The sequence below is a fragment of the Leuciscus leuciscus genome (genome assembly GCF_965113295.1).
Source record: "Leuciscus leuciscus genome assembly, chromosome: 14".
NCBI classification, from domain to species: Eukaryota; Metazoa; Chordata; class Actinopteri; order Cypriniformes; family Leuciscidae; genus Leuciscus; species Leuciscus leuciscus.
The window spans coordinates 28,864,713-28,877,538 of record NC_138738.1 but is presented as its reverse complement, the minus strand read 5'-3'; the positions used below and the strand labels follow the sequence as shown (position 1 = coordinate 28,877,538).

The 12,826-nt window shown below is 37.8% G+C and overlaps 1 protein-coding gene across 4 annotated transcripts in view; it reads right to left on the bottom strand.

The window, feature by feature from the left end:
• The window catches only part of agap1 (ArfGAP with GTPase domain, ankyrin repeat and PH domain 1), a 217,092-nt gene that overhangs the window by 107,220 nt on the left and 97,046 nt on the right, over nt 1-12,826 (bottom strand). For 2 of the 4 annotated variants that reach the window (XM_082136709.1, XM_082136707.1), the window contains exons 2-4: nt 5,483-5,541; nt 4,529-4,616; nt 1,241-1,255 (exon numbers count right to left, since the gene is read on the bottom strand). In XM_082136709.1, the coding sequence (XP_081992835.1) occupies nt 1,241-1,255; nt 4,529-4,616; nt 5,483-5,541 (162 nt within the window). The remainder of the gene's footprint in view (nt 1-1,240; nt 1,256-4,528; nt 4,617-5,482; nt 5,542-12,826) is intronic. The other 2 variants (XM_082136710.1, XM_082136708.1) reach the window with 1 other exon arrangement.

Here is a 12,826-nt window from a genome sequence, read left to right as displayed (position 1 = left end):
TTATTTAAAATATTTTTATACATGTACTAACCACATTTAAATAATGTCTTCAATGTATCAATGCAAATTATTTTTATTCTGAAACAAAATCTTGTCTTTATAATATCACACTATTTTTCCTCAGACAGTATAAAAGAGTGTTTTTTAAGTAGGGGGCCAAGGCAATGAGATCATAGTTGGATAAAAAGTTGGAAAACCCATGATTTAGTAATAACTGTACCAAAAAAATATATGTTAATTAAAATTATTAATAAATATAAGTTCTGCAATAACAGCAGCACAAAAATCATTATCTCTAAAAAAGATCATTATTACACTAAAGGGAAGAGATTCAAAATACAGTTATAGGCTCAGTTTCCATTTTCCCTCTGTCTGGATAAAGTGTTTAAACTCTGCTCTTCTGCTGAACCAAACGTGGACAATAATATGAAAGCCAAAGTTCATGCGCTTTACAAAAGTCGGCAGGTTGAAAAAGAAGATTGGGTTAGTCTGTTGGGGTATGGCGGTACGGCTGGAGGGGACGACAAGCTTTTCCATAACGACACTGTTTGACTGTTTGTTCTATAAAAGAAGAGGAAGAGGACCAGCGTCAGGACAGCTAATACTCAGCATATAGTCTGGACCCAGTTATTTATATATTTGTTGAAAATATAGAGCGAGAGAGAAGTGCACAGTGAGTGAGAGATACACACCCATCGGTTAATTACACTCTGGGTTCTTTCTCCATGGAGTTGACGTCAGTCAAGTAAAAAAACACACTTGAGTTTCGTGTCTCTGATAGCTCATCTCGACAAACTCGTGTGAAAAGAACAGTTTTTGATAGAACGCACAGTGCAACAACAGTTTGACATCCAGTCTTGATGTACAGTAACCTATAACGCTTAGTGCAGTGGTGTCATTGGTGGTTCATTAAGGAAATGAATGAAATGGAAGATGGCAAAACTACAGTGGCATCATGAGAGGAGTGGAGTGGAACCTCCTGTTCTGTGGCTTGATCTGTTTAAAGCTTTGTGATGAGTAAAGAGAGGCCGTGTGGAACAGATACGTCTCTACTTCAAGACTTTAAATATGATGCAGATTGTTTGTGAGCAAAACAATGCATCTAAATGGAAACATGATGAAGAATGTGCTGTTATACAAGCCACAGAGGGGAGAGTCCACCTGTTCAACTCTCTTGCACTACAAAACACCTTCCCCAAGAAGAAAATATCAGACGTTGAAAAAGAGAGTGAATAGTTACCTGCGTCCACGTCAGCTAGTTAAAGAAGAGACCAAGGAAAGAGAGAATAAACAAAACTCAAATCAAAAAGCAGCCAAGCTAAACATGCACAGTCACAGTTCAGAAATTAAACACAGCAGGACAAAGAGAATGAAAGAGAGAGAGAGAGAGAGAGAGAGAGAGAGAGACTGAGAGAGAGAAATAAGCATAACTTTCATTCATTCATCACAATCTTATCTAATGTCAAGGTGCTTCTGTGAGTGTGTGTGTATCTGAACAGATCAAACACATCTGTCCTGAGGACTCGGTCAGGTCAATACAGCTGAAAAGGGCACATACTATCGCACACACACTCATGTAATGCATGCCAGCTGAGCATTGAGGTCAACGACGCAACTCACAATCTATTAGTTCATTCAAAAATACACTCCAAATGCAATTCACTCGTACAAATATTTGTGTATCTGATTGGAATCTGATCTAAAATTATTGACTGTCCACAGTGTATCGCAACTGTTCAGATCGGATGTGTGTGTCCCATGCCGCCCTTTCACTTTCCGGAATATCTGCATTGATTTATATGGCAATGTCGTTGCGTTTGGCAGGGATACGCCAAAAACAACAACAACCGCAACATGGAGAGGTTTGCAATACAGATGTTGTCTTATTTACAACATGACAGTGTGTAGCCGCTGCGCTGGAAGAAACGGAAGAGGCTGGTATGAGCAGCTTTATTCCGTGCTGTCGTCTCCATCGTTTTCAAAAAATGCCTTTGTTATATTGTCCTTTTCTGCTCGTCCGGCACTTTACAACAACGCAACCTTATTTCTGCAGCGACTGTCAGCATGTTTCCTATAAACATGTCATGAGACAGTCACATAATCCACGCAAAATCCGATCAGAGCAGTCAGACTGAAACGGATTTCCAGAAATGCGATTTGAATAGGATTTCAAACCACATATGAATGTAGCTTGAAACACATCTATTTTGGAAGTTCACACTTGCTAAATCTGATTTGCACAAAAAAGTGTTTAAAAACATGTAACAAATACATGTTCACAGTGAACTAAGTTTCAGGATGATAAAACTGTCCTGATATCATAATAAAGAAAATAATAATAATTCTTGAATAAAATCATTAGTAGTTTGGCAAAATATTTTATTATTATTTCTTAGAGAAAAGCAGTGAAGCAGTTGTTAAAATATAATTTATATAAAAAATAAAATAAACTTTTGTGTGCCAAATCAAAGTCATGTGGTGCAACCAACATGCAGCATGCAGGGGAAAAACAAACAAACAAAACAGGAAATTAAATAATTGAGAAGACCCCTAAAATATTACATAATTAGACCTTTTTATGACAACGCAAGGTTTTAAAATGGCACATGGTCTGCCTCCACACAAAAAAAAGTTCTCATTTGTGAAAATGTGATATTTATGAATTAATAATTTAAGATATTTGTAAAAACTTTGACACACATTCAAGGTGTGATGAAAATATTACTTTTTACTTAAAGGTTACACCACATAGCATTTTTAGTTGGCTGAATATAAACCTTTCTTGACAAGTTTCTAAGAACTTGGCACACATGTTTTTTTAAATATCTTTATTTGCCACTGACCCATTTAACAAAAAGATAAAGCATGCAGAGTAGAAATGGGTCGAGATGGTGAACCAGTTTATCTATCTAGATTTAATGGTTTGCAGGGTAAAACCCCATTTGGAAAAGATTTAAAGTCTAAATTTGATGTTTTACATTGATATAAGTGTTGTTTTTCCCATGCCAAAGGGACTGGTCTGCAAAATTGCACCAAACTGCTGATCCCAGCAGAGCTGCATTTCTAAATCAAACATGATTGTGGCGGCATAAGAAAAAACTCAGTTATTTACCCATATAGGGGTGCTGGGTTTTGAAATGGTAAAGGCTGGGTCTGTGTCGAGACCACAAAGCCTGTAGGGATTTTTCTTCCTTCTTGTGTAAACATACACACACATTCACACAATTGGCCTTGTGATAATATCTCCTAATGAGTTCTCAGAATGTGTGTATTCATGTAGTATGTGTGATAGAAGGGAGGGACAGAGCAAAACCCATGCGGCCGCCTGCTTTCTCTGCAGAGTGCGCTGTAAAAATCTGCTTCAGCTCTACTTAGTGGTTTTGAGGTTGGGGTTACTCTACCAAAGCTAGGAAACACTATTTTTAAACCCAGAATAGTGAAACTTAAAAAAAAAAAAGAAGAGTAGGAAACCATTTTAGGGGCATGGTAGTTTTACTGGAATCTAAATTTGGAAATTCAAATCAGTTTTCTGTTGCGGAAATGTGACAAAACGTCCCTGCAAATTTGAGTTTAGCGGCACTTCTAACATAAGATGACGTGCTGGCCTCAAACGTGAAAAATTCAACCGTGTCGCTTAAGCTTAGTAAGGCACACACTTCAACGGTCTCTGATGTCGCACTAAGTTTCTTTTGGCACTCTGTGCTATAATCCATTGCAGCAAACAGGCAATTGACATTTCTGAGGTTTTTTTTCTTGCAGGGTGATTTCCTGGTTGACCGCTGGTATGCAGCGGCTTGAGTTTTATACGGTGAAGTGCAAAGGAGAGGACGAGACATGATTAGTGCCCGTCGGTCCACCAAATTTCCTCTCCTGTGACCTCATGCTCTCTACGAGACCCTCAGGCATTCAGATTACTGCACTTAAGCCCAATTGTACTAAACGCAGCTTAAACAAATTTCGATCTTTAAAGAAAAGCCCTTATTTTCAAATGAATACCTAAACTATACAAACCCTGCTTTGTGAGGCAGCCATTTGAAAGGCCAGTTTAACATGACTACATAATAACAGCCATAAAGGACATGAAATATTGACACGGGGAGCTTTTGAAAGTAGATCCTCGCTCGGGGAAGAGAGCATATTGTGGTGGTCTGGCGGCGTGCCTTGAATGTTCTCAATTATACATGGGGAGTATGGTAGAGTCCTACGGCACAACTGTACCGTACTAACATACTAACAGCAGGTGTGCGGAGAGAGAGAATAAGAGAAGGAGAAAGCTGAAAGTAGAAATAAGAAGTGTGTCTAGCCTATGCCTCTGTAGTACTGAAAACAGAGGAACATTAACTGTATTTACACACAACTTTAAAAAACACAGAATGGCACGTACACCATAGTATAGTCAAAAGCATCAAAGGGAGTACTATAAACTGTGTTCATAATATCGCTTGTGCACAAGATGAATACATTTAAAACCTAAGAGTAAAAAGGCTTTTTAAAGGGTCTCCGTATTTCACCATTTGAAGCTACCTACCTTCAGGGCTTTCCTCCTGCACATAAGTCCCTGTCAGATACCGGTGAACCAGTGCAGACTTCCCACTAGCCAAGTTACCCACAATGCCCTGCACACAAACAAACACAGTATTATTAGGGGTCCCTTACTATGTGATATTTTGGCTTGCAAATAAACTGTCTCAGATTATACATAGTCTTAATAATCATAATTCCATGGCGTGATTCCAGATGATTGGGGTTGAGTTTTATTATAACAAACAGAATTTATTTTTATCCTATTTGTTATATGAAGACCACATTACAACTATCAAGCCTTTCTTACAAATGTTTGCTTCTTTTCAAATAACTTCTATACATTTTATTGTTTATCCTTGAAATCTGAAACTATAAAAAATAAATGATATAAAAAGAAACATTACATTTTTCAAAAAGTTTTGACTGTCCCATGTTTGTAGAGTCATTAACACCACATCAAGCAATTCTTTGACCCTTATGGTTTTTTTCACAAAGTTATTGCACTTGTTTTCCAAGGATGAAATATGAGATGTTAGGCTATGTTAAAAGAAAAAGTAAAATTGAGGTAAATAAGGTAACCTAATATGGTAATTTCCAAACAGGCTGTACTTTCTTTTAATTATGCAAAATTCATTAAAATATTGTTTCTTTGACTTTTGGATTCATTAAATGATAATTATAGGACTAGCCTCAGCAAAATATGTCAGCCATTTTATTTTTAAACTGGCACAATGTCATTTTCACCCTCATAATTTTCCAGAATGTTATCAAAAGCAAGACATAATTTGTGATGTAGAGGAAATGACACTGTGAAGGGAATTAATGTATATGTCTATTATTAGTGAACTGACAATTAAACAGTGTAAAAAGAGAGTTTAAGCAAGTTTATTTTCTAAGAAACACTGAAAAGCTTCTATTATGAATAATAATATATAATAATAATATTTTGTGGACTCACCACTTTGAGCTCCGGTACTGCTCGACTGAGCGTCCATTCCTGACTGTTGACAAAAGCATCTGTAACAGAAAAAGAGAGAGGTCATCATAAATGTGGTCATGCACTTTAGTCAAACTTATTTAAAGAACAGTTCTAGGTGTGCGGCTCACCGATCAATACAAAAAGCAGATGAAAAGCACACAGTCAAACAGACCAAAGTGGAACAAAATCCTTTCCATTGACACTTAACCAAAATTAACATACTACTCTACAACTACACTACAGCACAAAACATGTTTGTGTTTATTTTAGGCCTTTTTTTTTTTCAGCAGAGCGAATATCCAATGTGTTAATTAGAGCCCATGATGCCTTCACGTCCCCCACGCTCAGCTGTACGACACGTTTCACATTACAATAGAACAATAGTGGCTGCAGGTGCACAGTGGGCTCAAACGCTCAGAGGACATCTAAGAGACCAGCAAATAAGCCTGCAAGTCCATGACTACAGCTTCCCCAGTTTCACAGACGAGGCTTAAGCCTATTCCTATCTTAAAAAGATGCACAACAGTAATATGTTTTTTTTCTTCTAAAGCACATTTATAAAAGCCACTTAAATGTCCCAATTAAACTAATGGCAATGGTTGGATTGGGGGATGTAAAAAAAAAAAAAAAAAAAAAAAAAAAACTTTAATCACAATAAGTGTATTGTGATTGTCAAAAGATTTAGTAACTAAACAGAATTTTATTAGGTTTAGTTACAATGACTGGTAAGCTACTGTTTTTATTATAGCTTGACACAAATTTCACAATTTCTATTAAATTCTTGTGATCTTGATTTAATATTGATTCATTTGGAATGGAAAAAGATTCTCAAGAAAAAATGTATATATCTCACCTAAAGCTGTAAACATACGGAGAGCCTCAGCTGGTAGTATTATTAAAGGTTAAAAATAACAATAAATAAATATATATAATGTGTTTTTTATTATAATAACAACGTTATTTAATGATATAAGTAAAAATATAATAAATATGTAAAATAGTGCACATATCAAAATAATACTCTAGCTATTTTTTCTAGATCATTAGTGCTCTGATCATTAAATGGCTTTCCTGAGGTAAATGTAACGTTATGTGACAATTGTTTTCCAGCTGTTTTTATGACCTCTTTCCGCGGTTGAAAAACACTGATTGATGGATATTATGTATGAGGGATATACATTTCGGTAAGTTGTACTGTATCTTTCAACAAACGTTCATTCGCGTTTATTATAATAACTAGTAGAGATGATCGGTTCACGTGCCGCTTTGAACTGAGGCACTAAAGATCACTCTTTAAGATCACTAAATTCAAGGCTTTTGGTCATACCTAGGATATTCAGAACCACCAAAGGAGGGAGAGCATTTTCACATTTGGCTCCAAAACTCTGGAATAGTCTTCCTGATACTGTTCGTTGCTCAGACTCGCTCTCCCAGTTTAAAACTAGATTAAAGTCGCATCTCTTCAGCCAGGCATTCATATAATCCTACAGTTCAAACTACAATCCGGCCTCTAGCTCATAAATGCCAGAGGAGAACTGGCCCCCGACTGAGCCTGGGTTCTCCCAAGGTTTTTTTTCTCCATTAGGTCACCTGATGGAGTTTTAGGACACCATTAGGTCACTTGATGGAGTTTTTCGGTTCCTTGCCACTGTTGCCTTTGGCTTGCTCAGTTGGGGATATTTTGGGGATATTTAATTTAATTTTATCAATCAATAAATTCCTCTTGAAATAAACTTTGTTGTATTATTTAAATTTAATACTGTGAAGCTGCTTTGATACAATCTGTATTGTGAAAAGCGCTATACAAATAAACTTGACTTGACTTGACTTAAAGAGATTTGTCACGTCACTAGCGCCAAAATGGTATTTATTTTTTTAATTTTGTAATAAAATTGACAGAATCTGAGAGGTGAGAATTTGTTTCATAACAAAAATGTAATATTTTCTGTCAGTGTCAGTGTCCTCTTTGCTTCGTGAGTTTTCTCTGCGTGAGAGCATGTGAAAAGTGTCAATTGCGTTTGTTTCTGTACAAAGAAAGACCGTTTGAGTCTTAAATCAATCTCTATGCACAGTTTGTGTCTATATTTGCTCTTCATGCTAGCAAGTGCTAAACCCCACTTTTACAAATGTACATTGAGAACGGCAGTAATGTAGCGCAATTTGCCAAGGCAGCAGACTCTGCACGCAATCTATCATATTCAGGCTGCTTGTGTGGATGCAGTCAGTTTTGACTGCAAAAGATAAGGTCATCTGAATGGATATCATGTATTTGACCTTTTACGGCACTACCATTTTCCTGTTTTTACACTGTTTGAAATACATGCTCAGTTTTAGTGTTATTTTAAGGTGGGGTAGAGATAAATGAATGGAAAAAAGTTCAAAAGGTTGAGAAAACCACTGCAGAGTGTAATTAGCATGCTGCTATGCTAACAATGTGATTACTTAGCATTAATACAGAGCACACACAAATGCTAGTAGTTCTATTTAGGCTGCACCATTGCAATACTTAGGTATTCAATGAAATAAGCATATTCACAAATCATTTGTCTAAACCTGTCCACCATATTGAATGAATTTGAGCCTTGTCCTCAAAAGGATACATGCAATACTGCCTTGCATTTTGTCAAAAACACCACAACTTACTTTTAGAAACAGTTTTCACATTGAGTGTGTGTATATAATGTCTTAAAATGTTGTCTAGCTGGGCAGGTCACTAGATTTATTCTGGAAAAATTCTTTGTTCTTCATGTTTCTATCTTCATGCACAAAGCAATGGGTGCTATGCTGCCATCATCTATTTCACTGATGTCAGATAAAAACAGTCTATAATTTCTCAAGAGACCCATACTAAACACACACTAATGCTAACATATATGCATAACCCTTGGGGATTGTCTCCATTGGCACTTTTTGATAAGCTAGCAGATGAAGTATAGAAAGAAAGCAAGAGCCTTTGGGGGGTTGCTTCATATATTCCGCTGGGTGACCCACAAAAGGCCACAGTGTCTGAAATCTGAGAAAGGTTAACACAGTCTGCTACCCACAACTGACTGGGTGTTAAAGGAAAAATAAGGACTAATTGTACATTTGATGTTGCAATCACATATTATTCATATTGTTTTTATAAGATTGGACTTATTTGATCTCTTTCCTCTAATGGGCATGCGGTGCACAGATGGAACCAATCAACACAGCGGTATGACAGCTGTGTCTGCGATACTGTGACTCATTCAAAACGACAATCCGTAACATCACAGGAGACGTGATGGGAGTGACAGACCGGTGATGATCCATTACAGCCAAAGCCCTTGTCATCCTTGTCTCACCTCTTCAATTTAAATAGACTTGCTAGATGCTTTCTCAATATGGAAGTCAAAAGCATGGTTATTTATAAAGCTTAGTGCAGCCTCGATAAAAACAGTAATAAAAGACATTGCTAGAGCTTTTAAAGAAAATCATTATATGTATTTTGTTATATATATTTTGAGCTATTTGAGTTGCCATAGTTTGCTGTCGTTCTCAAGAAATGATGGGTAATGTAGTCTTCCGATGAGCGCCAGAGGTAACAAAACCCCTGTGTATAGACAAATGTTACAGTAAACAACATTCCATCTGTGTGTTGTGTGATATAACACACCCCGACTCAACAAACCAATCTGTGGAAATCACAGAGTCGGACACGATCAAAAAATGCACATGGAAGTGTCCATCCAGTCCAGAGGCAAGTTAACTTGGTAAATCTGGATATTATATGCATAATGGTAACAAATACTTGGGGGTAAAAAATAAAAGGACACAGAAACATGTACTTCTTGTAAATAGACAGCAAGCAAGCCTCTTGACAGATGTGCAACATCGCAGCTCCCCTTTGGATAAATTGTTTGCTTTTCAAATTACATGACGCGAAGATTAATACAAGGTAAGACTTGCCTATATTGTTACTGTTTGTTGTGAGTGATGAATATGCATGCCTTCAGATGAGTCACACGCAATGAATTGTGATATTTGCAGCTGCAGCACATAGAAAGGGAATGAATGAGGAATGAATAGTAAAATCTAGTGTTTCATGCAGTCATGTGGAGTAATAAAAAGAGAAGGTAATTGGGAACACCATACCAAAATTACTTGTTTTTCACAAGTCTGTCTTCAAGTTCAAGTCAAGAATATTGGTTCATGATTGAAGTTTTATTTTCCATTTGTACCTGTACAGCCAGTACAAGTATATAGGGATGTTTGTAGACGTTAAACAAGACTATACACACAATAAATGGAAATTTAGAAGGTACAGTAAAAAAATAACAGCATAAACCTACAACAAACAAACAAAGTCCAAGTCAAGTTACAAATGAGTCCAAGTCAAGTCACAAGTCTTTTTTTTTTTTTTTTGCAAAAGTAGCCATCCATCTCTTCTGTGTTTGATTGTGTAGTAAGCACACAGTTACTTCAGCAAGACACCAATCACATCTTTAAGTTTGTGAAAGTCATAAATGACAAAAATCAAGAAACAGCCAAGGTATTCCAGCAGGTGGGCTAATGAAGGGGTGTCTGTGTGCCCTGTGGGAGGCTCATGTGTCTTTTTTAAATGCTTTTATGTATTTGTTTATATGTGTATGTAGGGTGAGAGTCTCATTTCACTCAACGTTGATTCTTTGCAGTCAGTTTCCCATGACCTGCCTGGACCCTCCACCCCCTCGCTGTGAGCTGACCGATTACAGAAGCGGACTTCCACCACCCACTCTGTGTGTTGGGCAGAAAATGACGATGTGATGGAAAGAACAGAATAATGAGATGAAAAGACGTTTACTGGAAGTCCATCAATTTACAATCACTCTTGCTTAGTGTTATCAGGGTTGCCGTCCTGGAGTCTTTGATGGCCTGACCCAGATCAGGTCCTTTTATATAGCTCAGCTTTCCTCCTTTCACCCTCACTTTATAAACGTGCAGCTTTAAGAGTGTCTGCTGTATCATTAAAATCCCACACAGCCAATGTAAGCATCCTGAGGGGACTTGGAGAACTAGGCCAGAGCAGCCCAACATCGACAGCATGAGGCTCCATCAAAGATTCAATTAGGATTTATGAAAGCGGAACTAACACACAAAGCCCAATAATGAATGTGTCGGGACTCGGGTAGCATGCAACAATTAGCCATTTCACAGCACTCAAAGGCGCACTTGGCGCAAGTCACAACTCCCAAGGACATCCATCATCATTCGGTCATGGCGTAATTCTCTCGTGAAGCTGCATTTCCTCTTCTGCAGAACAGTGAGAGTATGTAATTTCTCTGGTATGAGATCCAAATTGCTTGGTTATATCTGGTCTCATCTATATTCATCTAGAGACAAAATTTTTACAGTCATGAAAGTCTGATACATTTTGCAGCTTATTCTGGCCAAGACCTGGCCTAATTAGAACGGGAAGTCGTCGTCAGATTGGAGCTTATGATTTTGAAAAGCTCTCGCCATATGTGCTAGCCTATATGCATTGCAGTCAGTGTACAGCAAAATACTGACAATAAATCATCTTGCTGTTGAGGTTTTTTTGAGTTGCACTCAAAATAATATATAAAAAAGGGTGACCACTGTAGTCGGTTTCATGAGCAAATGACTCTTATGAGCTGCTTCTTTGAATTAATCATTACCGATTTATATCAGTCTGACAAATAGGATGTCACTGTTCACACCAGTATAAACTTGCGACAATATAGGCCAATAATCTGCAGGCATCAGGGAACCACTATCAGTATGGGGGACAGGTTATACTGTAAATTCTATTTTTCTGACTGGATTCCGTGATTCGGTCCGCATCTTGGAAATCTTTGGGTTCTATGAAAGCTCCATGGAGAAATTTTTCACCCTCATCTGAAATTGCAGTCCCTGTGGATTGCTATTGGAATGACTGGATGTCGCCAAAGAAAACTCCCTGAACAACATGTGACCATGCTTTCATGAGCCAAACAACATTGGAGTCCATTGACTTCTATTGTATTGACAAAAAACAGACATTTCTCAAAATATCTCTTTTGATGTTCCACAGACAAAAGTACCTAACTCACTTTTGGAACGACATGAGTAAATAAATGATATAATTAATAATATAAATAAATGATAGGATGACAGAATTTACATTTTTGGGTGAACTCTCTCTTTAAAACCTTAGACAGTGTGTGAACAGTTGAGGGCGTGCTTTCTGAGCTTAACACTGGGCTACATCTGTCGGATTCAACATGAAATTGTAAAGTAAAATGCTGACAAGTTCAGGTCAAAGATGGGCCATATTAGAATTGAAAATGAGGAAATTACACAGACAAAAAAGGCATACATAACACTTATCCAATTACTTCTAGACTTGTAAAGAACACAGTGAGAGGCAGTGAAGTGCACGTGGAGTCAGTGTTCTGTGGAGCTTCAGTTTAATTCAATTATCTGTCAGAAACATGACTTACTGCTGTACACTCTGATCATTTGATGGAAAACACTAGATAACCTCACTCTCTCTCTATCCGTTCCACTCACTTTCCACTCCTCATCTCGATCTCTCTCATCTAATTCCCACCTCACCCCATCATTCCCTCCAGACACTGAGAACAGCATGTTTCGCCTCCTCATTCACTGCATCTCCCGAAATAGCTTCCTATTAGCCACGTTCCCCAGCATTTTTTGCGAAAACACACACACTAACTTTCAAAGATTCTCTCTCTCTCCAATTCCCACAATCAAACATCATCTTCAGCAACAACTACAAAAACAGCAAATAACTGTATTCTGGCAATATGCATATGTCATTGACCTCAATAGAGTGAATGGTAAAAGCTCCAGTCTGTCGGCCCCCCACTGCTCCTCTGACACACTGGGCTGCATTGTTGCCCCTCAGTTGGGCTGCACTGGGGCTATTGATGGCTCACCCATGTGCCACTGCTCCCTGGACATCACTCTGAAACAGGATGTTGTTACAGCTGCTTCCTGTTTTCCTAGGAGGGGCCTCAATTTTCCATCTTCCCCAGTGTTCCCAGTGCAGCAAGGTCGCTGTGGTACCAGTTCAATGACCTGCATGCTGGAGTCACTGCAGTGGCTAAATCAATGTGCTGCTGCACACAAATTGAACCAGTTCAGTGACTCGCTAGTCCCCTTCGGCACTATTATCATGAAAACTAAATGCTAATGCTTGCATGCACTGACTGAACACAATGCCAAAACTCAATGTTGAGGAATATTCTGAGTTTAATGTTAGTTCATCTCAACCGAAATAATCACATAATGCTAATTACCACAAAAATTTATTTTTTATTTTTTATTGGGTTACAATGAGGCACTTGCAGTGTTAAA